Genomic DNA, 15,209 nt, shown 5'->3' with positions numbered 1-15,209 from the left:
GTATTGCCTTTCTTTTGCCTTCTCATTGGCTCTAAACCCAACCACATGATTTCCTGTCAGTGCCTGTCTATACAGACCTCCAGGTCTCTATGGTTCGTACTGAGATTAAAGGTTTGGGTCACCGCCTGGCTGTGTCCTTGGACACAAAGAGACTCTGCCTGCCATGTGATTGGATTAAGGGCGTGTGCTACCACCGCTGGACTTCTGCTAGCTTGCTTTTAGCTCTGATCCCCAGGCAACTTTATTTATTAACATACAAATAAAATCCTATTTCAGCACAAATAAAATATCACCATAACCAACCAAGGTGAATCCAAGACTGGTGATTCACTTGGAAAAAGAAGATCATCATAGACCCTCATAAATCTCAAAAAATAGGGTGAGCAAGTGTGGGTTTGAACACTTCACACATTATTTCGTTAAAACAACACAATTTCATAACACAGTCGTAACTAAATATTTTTAAAGAAAACGCAGACACAAAGTTTAATTTACCAGATGATTAAGTGGAGACTTTGGACCTGCCGTCAGGCCATCTGCTCCCCTCACGGACGCTCTCCGTACTGTACACCATTTTTCGTTAAAAACTTCTGGTCCCGAGTGTGCCTCATGCACTGAATCCCATGACTCTCAGTCACTCGGGACCGGCCTCCCAGCCCCGCCGCTCCTTCGCTGCGGGGACGAGCCCAGATCCCATGCACGTGGCGGGCGCGGGAACCCTTCCGGTGCCCTGGGGGAGCGCGGCTGATGAAACGCTCTGCGCTGGCCCAAGAGACACCGCCGCAGGGCGGCTCGGCCGAGGAAACGGGCTGGGGCGGCGCGCGGGAGGCGGGCGCGCGGGGGCGGCGGCGCCGGGTCGCCTTGGCGCAGAAGGGGCGCGGAGGCTCCGACCCTGCGCGTCCCCCGGCGGCGGTGAGTGTGCGCGGGCCGTGCGCGCGCCCGTGCGCCCGAGCTCCGGGGTTGGGGCCACGGGGCCTGCGTGCGCGTCCTGCCCCTAAGGCTCGGGTGACCTCTTCCCGCCCCGCGCGTCAGGCGTGGGAGCTGCGGGGTAGGGCGGGTGATTTCTGGGGTGAGGGAGCCCCAAGGCCAGAGGGCAGAGACCGGGGAGCCAGCTACCCAAGGCCAAGGCCAGGTACGATGGGAGACGCCTGGCCGCGCTAAGCCAGCTTTCTGTTCTGGCTCCCTCTGAGCTTTGCTCCCTGACCTTGGATAGTCAGCTTTCTCTTCCGGAGCTTACTGTCCACATCATTGAAATGGGGCGTTTGGACTCCTTGTCTAGCCAGGCTTTTCTGCCCTAAACTTTTGGGACTGTCGCCCCTCTGATCTGTTGGACTTGCAGTGTAATGACGCTGAGTTTGAAGAAGGAAAGCCGCTTGCTTTCTTTTCAAAGCAGCCTAGCCAGGCGCTTAGTGGTCGGTGAGGCTGGCAAGCTCTGTGCACAGATGGGACCTCTGGGGGCTTGAGTCTGCACAGCCTGCGACTGGAAAATCTGGTTCAAATGTGGGCTCCCTAAGGGACTGTCAGAAGTCTCGGTGCTTGCTCCCTCTGTGCTCTGCTTACCTTTACGTTGGGCTCCCTGACTTGGGTGCTGAAGGCTAGCGGGGCTGAGGAGATGGTAAATGGTCAACCTCTGCCTTTGGGGTTCTGCCTTCATCCTCGTTGCCCTGTAGTCTCTGGACTGGATGAGGATCTACAGAGGAAGTCCTGAACCCATCCCGACCACTGGTCTGAACCCATTCAAATTTGATATGGCTCCTTTCAGTCTCCACTTTGGTGAAGCCTAGGAACGTCTAGGCATCCCTCCATCTCCCAAGTTGCTCCCCTTTGCTGCCTGATTTCCTCCTCATCTCTGACAGTTCTCTCTGAGTGCCTTTCCCAGTGGATGGTGATCCCTTCAGGGAGAGCTGAGCAGAGACTTCATGTTGCATTCTTGGTTTTACAGTCAGGGGCTGGCCCTAGAAGGTTCTCAAGGAATGTTTGTGGAGTAGGTTGATAACAGCTACCTTCTCTCAGTAACCACCCTTTTCCAGATCTTGTGAATATGGAACCGCAGGATAATCCTAAATTACTCTCCTTGTCCCGGCCCCAGGAAATGGAGGCAGAGAGAAGTCCTGTATGTTGCTCAAGGTGGAACGTGGTTGGGCTGGGCAGGTTACTTTTAGCCAGCCCACACAGCCTTAGGTGTAGGACCGGAGTCTGCTGATTGGGTCTCTGTGGGCAGCTGAGGGGGCTGATGTGAGTGCTGTGATTTCTGCCCACAACACAATGCTTCATTGTGGGATTTTGCAACCAGTGGATCCTTGTGTGCCGTCCCAGGCTTCAGCAGCTCCAGCCGGTGTCAGCTCCTCCCCGCCTTTTCAACACTCCAGCGTTGGGAGGCTTAAGTGTGGCCCCGAGTCCTCTGCTTGGAGTACAGCTATCAAGGTTGGGCCTGCCTTGTGGTCTCCTATTGATCAGAGGAAGTGAGGAGTGTCAGCTCTGGGCATAACCTTGAGGCTGTTTTTGTGTCTTTTGTACCTCTTGGGGGAGGATGGAAAGCAGGTATGGTAAGGTTGGCTGGTAAGTATCCAGTGTGTTTGAGACTGCTGCTGTGGGCTGGGTCAAGCCTGAGCAAAGAGGAGACTGTCTTCCTATGAGGACTGTTGCAGAGTGACTGGAATTTCTTTCTATATCATGCCTGGGAAACATGGTTTCTTCTGATCTACTCAAAGGTGGCTTCATGAATAAGCTGTAAGGAAGCCAGACCAGGCAAGCCCAGAGGTATGAGGGCATGGTACTGTGGCCTGAGGCTCTGGAGCCACATGCCGGAATCCTTCTCTGGGCCTGATAGCCACCCAGCTTTGGAAAGGGCATGTCTCGACCGTGAAACAGGAAAACCATGTTGAGGAAAGGAAGGAACCTGGGCTATGGGCAGAGTACTGAACACCATGCTTACACTTGCTGTTGTGTTCCTAAAGCAGCTGAATGAGGCAGGCCTCCCTGCCCCCATTGTACAGATGCTCACAGTAGAGTTCAGGCACAAGGGTTGGGGGGGTAGGGTGTTGAAGGTGAATGTCACAGAGCACATGAAGGACTGTGCACTGATTCCCGCTCAGGCTTTCTGGCTCCAAAGCTTTCATATTTTCCTAACATTTTGTTGCTTTCCGGCCTTAGGCTCCCATGTAGGACAGGGGTGAAAAAATGTTAACATCCATCTTTTATCTGTTCTTCGTTGGGAGAAGAGGCTCCCAAGGTACCTTCTAGACTCACCCTTCCTAACACTGCGACCCTTTAATACAGCTCCTCAATTGTGGTGACCCCAACCATAAAACTATTTTTGTTGCTACTTCATAACTGTCATTTTGCTACTGTTATGAATTGTAATGTAAATACCTGTGTTTTCCAATGGTCTTTGGGAGGTCATAGGTTGAGAACTACTATTCTAGAGCCTAAAGTTGGGCTGGCTTCAGGTACATGGACCTGCATGGTTGCTCAGGGCTTCCTCGTCTAGAGTCATCTTTCCCGACAGTTTGGCTTTGTTATGCTGCCACAGTCTTAATTTCTTCAGTTTTTGTGTGAGTGTGGGTACGCACATGCCACAACATGACCGTAGAGGTCAGGGTACAACTCTTGAGAGTAGGTTCTTACCTCCCACCTTGTTGAGGCATGGTCTGTCTGTCTGTATTTCTTTTTTTTGATTTATTTATTATTATTATAGATTTATTTATAACATTTTAAATGATTAAATATATTTATTTATTATTTATAATAAACTATAGGTTTATTCATTATTTTATGTGTTTTGCCTGCATGTATGTCTGTACTACGTGTGTGTCTCTGGTACCCTTAGAGGTCAGAAGAGGGTGTTGGATCCCCTGGAACTGGATTTATGGATGGTTGTGGGCCACCATGTGGGTTCTGGGAACTGAACCCTGGTCTTCTGTAAGAACAACAAGCGCTCTTAACTCTGGACCATTTGTCCAGCCCCCGGCTCGCTCTCCTTGTTGCCTGGTCCGTGAGCCCCTGGCCTTCGTCTTCCACCCCTGCCTGCTATCTCACCGTAGGGACAGTGCAATTGTAGACATGCCTGCCACATCATCTGGCTTTCATGTGGGCATCTGGGGTAGAACTCAGGTCGTCAGGCGTGTGAGGCAAGTGCTGCTGAATCATCTCCATGACCCCACATCCTTGCGTTCTGAACAGGAGTCCCCACATTTTCATTTTGCAGGTCATCCCACACCCTCTGCAGCCGCTCCTGCTGAAGCATTGGGGTAAACAGTGAAGAGGACATAAGGATCAGTTTCTCCCTGTGGAGGTCAGTGCCAGTGGCCTTGGGGCCAGTTTGTGTCATCCGGACACTTCATACTTCTCCAGTGTCACCTTCCTTGGTAGCAAATGGATGTTCCAAAGAACTGTCCACCAGACATTCCCAGGGTTGATGTGCCACTCTTGGGTATTTGAGTGGAACTTGATTTTCCTGGGGACACATGGCACAGGTTGCAGTAGATTGGTGACCCAGGAAGTCACCAAGGGAGCCTCACAAGGAGCATCCCTGCTTTGGCTGATGAAAGTGGTTAAATGTGATGCTTGCTGTGGCTCTGGGCCTCCTGATGCTGGAGTCATTGGTCATGTCTCCATGATGTTTTGGAGCTAACTGCAAAGCCGGACCTGACTCTCCTTATAGTCTGTCTCAGATAAGAGTTTAGCTGCCAATGTTTCTGTGTTGGTTTTGGCCACCTGGAAGCCCTAAAGACCAAACCCTTGCCTCAGTCACAGCAACTGTCTGTAAACAGTTATACCAGGAGCAACTGTCTTTCTTTTTTTATGAGGCAGGGTTTTCCTGGTAGCCTACACCTGTCTGGAACTCACTGTATAGCCAAGACTTGCATTGAACTTTTGGATCCTATTGCCTCTCCCCGCTGTACCACTCAGTGCTGAGGTTATCAGCCTCTGTCATGAGGCTGGACTGAGTTGTTGTTACTGCTGTTGTTGTTTTGAGACAGGGTCTCACTATGTAGTTCAGGCTGGCCTGGAGCTCACTATGTAGATTAGGCTGGTGAACTCATGTAGATCTGTCTGCCTCTGCCTCTAGAGTGCTGGCATTGAAGGGTTAAAAGAGTTAATATTCATGGGGTATGTTCTTTGTCCCCCATGGCCTTCCTGTTTACTGTCCATTGATTCCCTGTAGTGGGCCTGTGGTGGGAGGTCTGCTAGATTTGAAGGAGCCTATTGGAAGTTCTGAGGTTAAGCCACGTATCCAAGTTTACACAAATAGAAATAGGAGGTGGTGGGGCCACAGTGTTGAACCCTGAACATGGACCTCGCCTCTTTAAGGAACTGGTATGTAGCCCAGCTGTCTGGTTAGTTCTCTTCATGATTGTCAGGACTCTGCCTGTAATCTGTGTTTCCTGTTCCCTGCTTTCGTTTTGTGCATCTTGCAGTGCCTTGGAGGAAGCTGTATGTAAACAGGCCTCCCCTTAATGAACGTAATACCTGTCTCAGACTTGCTTACCTGGGCATCTCAGGAAGACATGAGTGGGGCCTGGTGTGGCTGAGCTGGAGAAGACCCACAGCTAGGAGGGGAATTCTCAGTTGAGGTCTGGGGAAGGTTTTAGTTCCTTCTTCTCCGAGAAAGAGATTTCTGTTCCGAGAAAGAATTTCCTCAGCATGATCAGGAAGTCAGCATTTAGACTCCTGATGGCCCTGCCTGGCCTTTAGCAACTCTGGTCCTAGGGAAGGCCAGGGAGCCCAGCTCACCTTCTTTCCTGTGCTGTTTTTCATAGGCAAGTGGAGGGGAGACGTTGCCCCAGCATGAACTGCACCCCCAGAAACAGGAAGTAGAAACTAAAGCAGCTGTTTGTCTGCCATGGCCTGTGAGCCTCCTACAGACCCTGGTGGGGCAGCTTGTCCCCTGCCCACCTCTGTCCTGGGCTGCAGCACCTTGCCTCAGAGGAGTCCTCCTGGATGGGGGCAAGGTAAGGCCATGACCCCCCCCCCCCCCATATGCTCCCCTTCTCACTGTGTCCCATTCTGTGCTGTCCTCACACCTTATAACTGGGGTCTCTGGATAACTGGGTGACTTGGGGATTCAGCTTCAGGCCACTTTCTATCATTTCTACCCTGTTCTCATGGTCACTGCTTCCTGTCATCACCTTGAGCTTGAACTTCACTTTCTAGCTTGTTTTCTCTCCTTCCCACCAGAGAACCTTTTTCAGATGTGTAGCCTTGCTGGCAGTCAGGCCTCACATTGGACATGTGAAGATTCGTCATTTACCAGGCCAGCCTTAGCACCTCCCACTGCCCTGTTCTCTGTTCTTTGCCAGGGCATTCTGTCTCAGGACCTTTGTACATGATGTTCTTTCTACCAGTGTTTTTTTTTTGGTGCTTGATTTCCATTCATCCTTCAGGCCTCCATTCATCCCTCCTTCCCATGGCAAATTATTTGATGGCTTAGCCTTAGTTGGGATTTTCTGATGTATTCTCCCTGCAGAATTTATAGTATACAATTAACCTCTGTGATTAATATTGAGTGTCCAGCCTCCCTATCAGAATGGAAGTTCAGGGCGGGTAGGACTCTGTGCTGTTTTACCCTTCCCATGTCTGCAGAGTCCGCAGGAGGCCTGCTCCATAGGATGCATGGAGTTAGGATTGTGCTGAATGAAGGGATGAATGGTAGCTGGGAATAGCAAGGAGAAACAGTACTGTAAACTGTGGGTAATCTGTAGGAATGTGGGGCTTATGTAAAGGGCCTGAAACTCAGTGCTTACAAAAAAGGCGTATGACTGTGTTATTAAGAAAGCAATTTAAATACCTATGCATGCTTCAGTAGAAAGGGACAGGATGAAGCATTTTTCCTTTGAGACTTGAAAGGTGTCACTCTGCTGAATTTTAGCAAACCCCCTCTTGCTTCTTTGTGCATTCATTCTCTCTCTCTCTCTCTCTCTCTCTCTCTCTCTCTCTCTCTCTCTCTCTCTCTTTCTCCCTCTCTTTCTCCCTCTCTCAGCTCTGCTTAGTTTCAGTCTAGAAGCAAGTATTTCTAAGCGCAGGACTTGCTGTTCTCATTTTAAGCAACAGATGAGCGATGGTGTTGCCAAGAATCCAAGAACTCCCAGTAGAAATGCAAACATGAGATTTGGTGAAAGGTCTTTGCGGTGTTTGGGCAAATGCCTGTGGAGCCAGGGTGTAGCTGTCTGAAGGTTCCAGACTCTCTTGGGGGAGCTTCAGCCTGTGTGGCAAGGAGGGCACCAGTGGGAGAGCCCACTGCAGGCTAGCTGTGTTTGGGGCACTATGTCTTCCTCTTGTTTGTTCCACGCCCCCCTACCCTCAAGACAACTGGGTAAACCCTCTGCTTTCCAGAGGCTTGCCTTCTGTTTCCATGTGAACCTCCCTCGTAGGACTCTTGGAGCAAGTGCATAGTGAGGGCATCAGTTCTCCAACAGGGGTCTTATTAGCTACCCTCGTTCTTTTCTGTCTACCCCTTTCCATTTCAGTAGTCTTCAGTTTAATCTTATACTCTTATCAAAGTGTGGCGGAGCGTAAGAGACATAGTAGTGCTGTCTTATCAGGACTTTTGAGTTCTGAACAGCTTGCTTCCAAACTATGACCTCACTGGGGCTAGTAATTCACCCACTTGAGGTGACATCCAGGCCATCATCCGAATGGTTCACAGTCTCCTGTGGTGGCTGTGGCCGTCCGTAGGTAAGGAAACAGTTTCTCTTACACATTTACCTTGTTAGTAATAGGCTGGGTCACAGTTTGATCCCTCAAGATCTGACCTGTATTTTGTCCGTGTACCACACTCCTTTCAAAAAGAGAGAGGAGAGGGCAAAATTGAAAGTTCTTTTGGATAGGACCTGGAGTTTAGAATTCTGTGATGGAATCTTTGAGATTGGAGGTGCTCTTCCTTCCTGACCCAGGGTATGAGAAAAGAATACTATCAGGGTTGAGGATCAGAGTCCCATCATAGTCATTCCTTTATGTGTCAAACATTTATGCAAGATGCAAAGCCAGCTCAGGCCATGCTGTGATGAACAGACCAGCATGGAAGTATGGCCTAAAGGAAGGGCTTAATTTGAACAATTGCACACACACACACACACACACACACACACACACACACACACACACACACACCCATTCGTGATGTGTGCAAATGAGGCATTGGAGGGGCAAGGTTAATGTTGGAGTGTGATGGAGGAGGGCTCTACATGGATGCAGAGGATGTTTGATGTTTAACACAGAGGCTTGAGAGCCACCATGGTACCTCTGCAATTCTGCAGTCAGAAGCCCGACTCTGGCTTTCCTGAGCTCACAGTACAGGGATGCGCTCCTGTCTGGAGCCCACTGGACAAGGCTCTGTGTCCTTTTCTGTCCCCTTCCCAGTGGTACAGGCTACCCACAGTACTTAGCTGTGGCTCCTCCTCCTCTGGCCAAAGCTAGCAATGGTGAAGCGAGCGCTCTGTGCCCTGCCTCCTTTTAGGGGCCATTGTGATTCCCTCAGCCTCACTGGGTACTACAAGCTGCTGTCCCTGCTTAAGGCCAGCTGATCTGTGCCCTGCATTCCATCTATAACTCTCATTCCTCTTTGCCCTGGCAACATAGTCTGGGGATGAAGGTGTGGCCATCTGGGGGCTGGGCTTGATCTAACATCTATCTCATCAGGCTCCTAAAGTAGTTGGTTGTTCAGCCTCTGTTTACATATGCCTTGTGACAGGGCACTCACTACCACCTGTTCTTTGGGGGATGCCTTTCTGTCTTGGGAAATTATAAATTACACAGTTAGCCAGTGCGGGCCTTAGTTTTGCCTCCTGGGGGCTTCCCAGTCAAGCTGCGTCCTTAGGGATTGGGGACAGCTACCATGTCCCTCATCACGGGAAGGCACCCCCCGCCCAGGTGTGATGCCCTCAGTTCTGAACTCCTCTGGAGGTGTTCTGGTCGGCCCACTGATGCGCCGATATGTTTGCAGAGCTGCACAATGGCCAGGTCCTCACAGTCCTCCGGATCGACAACACCTGTGCACCCGTCTCCTTTGACCTGGGAGCTGTAGAGGAGCAGCTACAGGCCTGGGGCATTCAGGTGAGTGCTGGCCGCCGGAGTCTGTGCTCTTCTCTCCAGCCACCCAGCCACCTGGCCACCTGGCCACCCGGCCACCTGCTGATCTCTTCAGCAGCATTTCCTTCACTTTAGCTGTGCTGGCTGCGGTCAGGTGCATCGGAGCGTGTATCAGAAATGTCCTTTCTTCCCACCGTGTTCACTCCGAATGTGTGTGTTGGGGGTGGCCACTCTGTCCGGGCCCTGAGCTGGCTAAGCTGTACACAGGTGACCGGGACCCAGTGCTAGTGTTCACACTGCCCGGTCGGAGCCAGACCTGGGCCAGTAAGCGAGGTCTGCCAGGCAAGGATGCCCCACAGTAGAGGACCAGGCACTGATGGCACAGGAGGAAGTTTTGAACTTCCTTGTGGTGGGTAGTCACAAAAACTTCATGGAAGACTAGACCCTGACAGAGCTGTTGAGGGATAAATTAAGAATGCTGGGCGGGAGGGAGGCATCGTAGGGGAGGGAGCTACTTTTGTGAAAGTTCATGGAACTTACTACATAGGGGATGTGGTACCTTCCAACAGTGAATCCAGGCCTGGGCTTCACAGACCCGCTGTGTAGATATGGATCCAGGCTTGCTGTTGACTTCCTGTGTGACTTCAGGCAGGAGACCTAACTTCTCTGTGCCTCACTTTTGTCCGCCAGAGAGGGTGATGTTAATGCCTGGTCTGTAGGGCTTCCATTAGGATTGCATATGTGACACCAGGAGCATTTGCAGATGTTCTGGGACAAAGCAGTCTCTCAGCGAGCCATAGCACTTGCTACTGGAGTGGAGGACGATGGTGTGGTTCACTCCCCAGAGCCCTGGAGGTGAAGTCTTCTCTAGGCTACCTAGCCAGAAGGGACTGATCATAGGCAGGGGCATGGGCAGCTCGGTACACCCAAGCTTTCTGAGTTTGACATGCTGCCGTTGAAGGAAGACTTTGGGGACAGCACTGAGCCTCCCCTGCTCTGGACAGGTTTCCTTTGCTGTCTGTGTTTCCATCCCACCTTTGTGCAGAACTTCCCCCTCCTAGTCTCTCTTCTCCCACTCCCTGCTTACCTCCCTCCCGTCCTGTCGTGTGTGGTGTATGCATGTGTATGTGTTCATATGTACATGCATGTGCATGGGGAGGCCTGAGGTTGATGTGTCTGCCTGGTTTGCGCTCTACCTTGTTTATTGACACAGGGTCTGTCCCTGAACATGGAGCTGGCTGATCCACCTAGACTGGCTACCAGGGATTTCCCTAAAGCACCTGGTTATTTAACAGGGGTGCCAGGAATCCAACCTCAAGTCCTCATGCTTATGCTGCAGATTGGCCCACTGAGCCTTCTCCCCAAACCCCAGATCTGTCTTAAATCACTGTCTTGAGATTAGTAAAGAGTTTGTGTGTACGCTGTTGCACTGTGTTCTTAGGTGACTTATTTTTCCACTTTGAAGAAATTGTATTTATGATGATGATTGTTATCATGTGTGTGTAGGTGGGTGGATGCATGCATGTGTGTGCCAGACTGCATGTGTGGAGGAAGTCAGGACAGCTGTGCGGTCTGTTCTTTCTTCTACCCTTCTCTGGATTCTGGGGATGAACTTGGGTCATCAGGCTTGCATCACTTACTGCAAAGCTCCTTTACTCCTGAGTCCTCGAGATGTCCCATGTCGGGATGTAATTCTTAAGTGGCTAGTTCTTTTGGTGACGCTGCTTTTGTAGGGCTGGTGTGCTCTGCAGACACTCTGATTTGGACAGGAAGACCTGTGCCCTCAGTGCTTGGGATTGTGTGCAGTGTCAAATGGCAGCGTTGGTAGGCTGGCTCTGAGTGCCCGGCGCTCATTGTGTGGCTCTCACTCTGCTGAGTACCCTGTGTACCACCTCACTGAACATTCACCCAACCCTACAGAGCACCCACCGCTCCCTCATTTTAGAGAAGAGGAACCCAAGGTTCAGAGAAGTGTTCACTTGGCTCAAAGTCACCCAGCACTTGAGTGACATGACCAGAGTTTAGCCCAGGGCCTGTGTCCTTCTCAAGACTTCCTATGCTTGTTGAAAGGTACTGAGACCCAGGCTGTGTGGTTCCTCTGCAGGATACCCTGGTTCTCAGGTTCCTGCAGTTAGATTGTACCCTAGGATCCTAAGTCTATGCTCCCAGCCTCCCATTCTGCCCTCTAAGGTGCCTTGAATTTGCTTTATCCTCCTCCTGTGGGCATTCCTGTGAACTGGGAACATCACGCTTGCTGGCAGGGAGGAGGTGGGGAGTTGGCTGTCCTGTAACTTATGACATCTTTATCTTGGGTGACATAGGTCCCTGCTGAGCAATACAGGAACTTGGCTGAGAGTGCCCTCTTGGAACCTCAAGTGAGGAGGTATATCATCTACAACTCCAGGCCTATGCGGCTGGCCTTTGCTGTGGTAAGTAGTAGGTTAGGCCCATACTGTCTCCCACCTTGGCCTCAGACACACCAAGTGCAGCAGTATGTCTTTGGGTGTATAAGGGGAGGATGAACCCACTTACCTTTGCAAGCCTAGTATCAAAGACGTGGATTTGGTGTGGAAGGAGTCAGTATGGAATGGGAATTGGAATTGGGAATCTGTGAACCACCAGGCTTCTGACTCAGTGTTTGCCCTTGGCCAAGACTTTTCTCTCCGGGATTTGATTTTCCTTTCATTCACAGATAGGTGTGTTTCCTGTATTTATAGTGTGCATACACACAAATGCATACATGTACCTACCTGTGTATGTGTATACTTGCAAACATATTTCTGTGACTACATTATCCACACACAGAAACATGTGCATACATGCATACATAGCCAAGGATTGTGTGAACCTAGGCTATCTAGGTCCTGCCGCTGAACCCTTAACCCCTCTGTTTTCTGGCTTCTGTGTGTGTTTATGGTCCAGCTGACCCTGCCTCCCATTTCAGGGGAGAAAGAGAAGAGGGGACTAGCATTTAACAGCTCTGGACTAGGAAATGTTACCTTGTTAGTCCTGGAGCAGCCCTGTGAAGAAGGCATGGTTATTCCTAGTTCACAGGTGGGGAAACCTAGCCTTAGAGAGGTACCATGTGTTGTCCAAGCCATGCTGCAAGGCAGGGATTACTGTGGGTTTTAGGCACTGAGTTCTATCCAGAGTGCCTGCCCTTTTTGTTTCATTTAGGATTGGGGTCAGGAGGGCTAGGAGTGATTGACCTTGTTCTCAAACTTGAGGGGTCACCAACTTTACACCAAGTCAGGTTCAGCTACCCATCTTTAATAGGCCAACTAAAAGAACCAAATTAAAAGTGGAAAGCCGAAAAAGGAGATTTATCCAATGTGGCCACATTGGAAAGAGTGACAAAGAGAGCCAGCAAACACAACAGAGGTCCTGAAGGGAGAGCAAAGTTGAAGTAGATAGTCAAGGCCACGCACATCTAAGCAGTCTAGTCAAGATGTGGTCCCTCCTCCCACTGGTTCATCTTTATCTGGGCCTGTGAGGGTCTGAGAAGTTGTAGTGAACTGTGTGAAATCTCTCTCTCTCTCTCTCTTTTTTTTTTTTTTTTTTTTTTTGAGACAGGGTTTCTCTGTGTAGTTTTGGTGCCTGTTGTGCTGGATCTCACTCTGTAGACCAGGCTGACCTCGAACTCACAGAGATCTGCCTGGCTCTGCCTCCCGAGTGCTGGGATTAAAGGCATGTGCCACCAACACCCGGCTCATGAAGTCTCTTTTTGCGAGACAAGTCCCCCCTCTGGCTGGTGCCATTTCCCAACGTGAGATTCCTAGCAGAATTCCCATTTCTTTGGGGTCCATAGTTTCCATAGTCTGATAATCAGAGTGAGAGACACAAGTGTCTTTTTAGAACATCTTCATTTCTGCCAGGCCAGTTACAACCTGTTGTCAAGATTCACTTAAGAAGCAGGGAGCTGAGCTCAGGTCCCAGGATTGGCATGGGTTCTTTCTGGCCCTTGGGAGGCTGTTTGACCCAAGGAGAGCCAGGGGTACCCAAAGGGGTGCCCACGAATGGAGTTGTTGTCCCTGACAGCTCCATGCCTTCCTCTGTCTTCTACAGGTGTTCTACGTGGTGGTGTGGGCCAACATCTACTCCACTAGCCAAATGTTTGCCCTGGGCAACCAGTGGGCAGGCGTGCTGCTTGCCACCCTGACTGCTGTCGGCCTGACCCTGATCCTCGTGCTGATCTTTGAGAGGCAGCAGAGGAAGGTGAGATAGATGTCTGGGGCCCTGTCTGTTCCTACCATAGCTGGGCAGTCTGATACTTCAACTCTGCCTCAGATGGCTCTGTCAGCTACCCTTGTGGCTGCACACCCATGACTAACAGAAATAGGGCCACATGTGAAGCTAAATCCTCCTGTTGTCCTCTCTCTCTTTCGACAGGTTCTCACCATGTAGGCCCATGACCTAGAACTTGCTGTGTGGCCTGCCTCTGCCTTCTGAGTGCTGGGATTATAGGCATGTGCCATTACATGTTGCTCTTGTTTTATTCCTTTGTTCTTTTGAGGTGGGGGTCTTGCTATGTAGCCTAGGTTGGCCCCAAACCCGTGATCCTTTTCGTAAGTGCAAGGCTTCCAGGCTTGTGTCACCATGGTCTTCCTCCCCTCCTCCCCCTTCCCCTTTGCTCCCTTGCTCCCTTGGAAGGTTCCACTGTCTCCCTTTGGTGCTTTTGGTTCGCTCTCTGCCGGCCTGTGGCTTTGGCTGCTCCCTGGGGCAGTTGCGTGTGGTGTGCAGAGCCACTTCCCTCTTGGCCAAGGAGCAAAGGCTCTTTGTTCTCTCTTCGTTCTTTCTTTTCTTCTCCAGTTGCCGCAGATTGTTGTTTTTCTCCCGGAAGCCAGCTGTTTCAAGAGCAGTTCCCAGCTGCCAGCGCTCCTGCAGCTCTCTAGTTAGCTGAGCTTGCTCACATACCTCTGCCTGGACCGACACAGTAACTTGTGATTGGCAGGGAGGGAAGGTCCCAGCCCACCTCACTGAGTACCAGGGCAGGAGGATGAGGGCTGGAGGTGGGGCCATTGTCCCTCCTGGGGTGGGTGGATGCTTCACTAATAGCCAGGCCTTACTTGGCTTCAGTAGCAACCTGGGAGGCAGGGAGTGGGCTCAGAGAGTTAGGGAACTCGTCCTGGATCTCATATAAGTGGAGAGGCAGGGTTCAAAGCCAAGCATATGAGCCCCGATCACCTTTAGAGAGGAGATCCCTGCTTCCCTGCTCACCGTGGCACTCACTGGGTTAGTGAGCGTGTGTGCTTGTGCTGTGTACCAACCTTTCCAGGGATGGTAGCTGTCAGAGGCTTTCCATGCTAACCCCTTGTGACTCTGGACAGAGAGGCCTTTGCAGACAGGGAGCAGGGGTCCAGAAAGACTCTGAGAGCAGCCTCAGGCTCACTGCTGCTAAGTGATAAGGCTCAAGGCTTGATTGCTCAGTCCAGGTCAGCCTCTTAGCACCTAGTGTGTGGCATCCAGTGCGGCGGTCATGAATACAAACTTCCTTCCTTAGACTCTTGTGGTTAGCAGTGTCCCTGGGCCAGAGATTGGCAGGGCTCCTGGGGGTATATCTACTTTTTGCCGTTTTCCAGTTCCACTTTAAGGACCCCCATGGTTGTATAGTTCTGCCTGGATATGCCAAGACCCTCTCCCAGTGTAAGGTCAGCTGGGCAGCTTCTGCCCTGGTCCACTCTGCTGTGCAACAGTGAGGTCACAGGTTCTGGGAAGGGGCTTGGATGTCTTTTAGGCTCTTATTCTGTCTAGCTCGGGATGCTGTCTGTCAGTACCTATGTCCCGAATCCCTTGACCACTGCTTGCTGCTCCAGAATCCTTAGCAAGACTTCCATTTCTGCATGGCTTGGCTTCATGTTGTCAAATTCTATTTCATGCCTATGTGCACAGGGACAAATTGGGACTTTATGGCCTAATCATTCTGAAAGGATCTTTGTTGGGCTTTGCTTTGACTCTGACAAGATAACTCTGCCCCTGGGTTCTGTTCAGGCCTTTCTAATCCTTGTGCTTGGTCTGTAAAAATAAATTGAGCCTCCTCCTGCTGCTAGGAAATGCTTCGTTTGGGAAGAGGAGAAAGTAAGCCATCAAGCTAAGGAGGAAGAGGTGAAGAGGAGAGCTGGCAGGTGTCTCACTCCTGCAGTCCTCTTTCTCTCACTGACCCTGAGGGAGTGTGGCTCACG

The 15,209-nt window shown here is 50.9% G+C and overlaps 1 protein-coding gene across 5 annotated transcripts in view; it reads left to right on the top strand.

Annotated features, from left to right (window-relative positions):
* The first annotated feature begins 800 nt into the window (after positions 1–800).
* Tmem268 (transmembrane protein 268) overlaps positions 801–15,209 on the top strand; it is a 32,032-nt gene continuing 17,623 nt past the window's right edge. Inside the window, exons 1-6 of one of the 5 annotated variants that reach the window (XM_052715322.1) lie at positions 801–912; positions 4,208–4,294; positions 5,763–5,954; positions 8,945–9,054; positions 11,352–11,459; positions 13,096–13,245. In XM_052715322.1, coding sequence (XP_052571282.1) covers positions 5,846–5,954; positions 8,945–9,054; positions 11,352–11,459; positions 13,096–13,245 — 477 coding nt within the window. In that variant the 5' untranslated portion in view covers positions 801–912; positions 4,208–4,294; positions 5,763–5,845. The other 4 variants (XM_052715324.1, XM_052715323.1, XM_052715320.1 and 1 more) reach the window with 4 other exon arrangements.

This window comes from Peromyscus californicus, unplaced genomic scaffold (genome assembly GCF_007827085.1).
Source record: "Peromyscus californicus insignis strain IS unplaced genomic scaffold, ASM782708v3 Scaffold_5__1_contigs__length_169319896, whole genome shotgun sequence".
Taxonomy (NCBI): Eukaryota; Metazoa; Chordata; class Mammalia; order Rodentia; family Cricetidae; genus Peromyscus; species Peromyscus californicus.
This window is presented reverse-complemented; position numbering and strand designations above follow the sequence as displayed.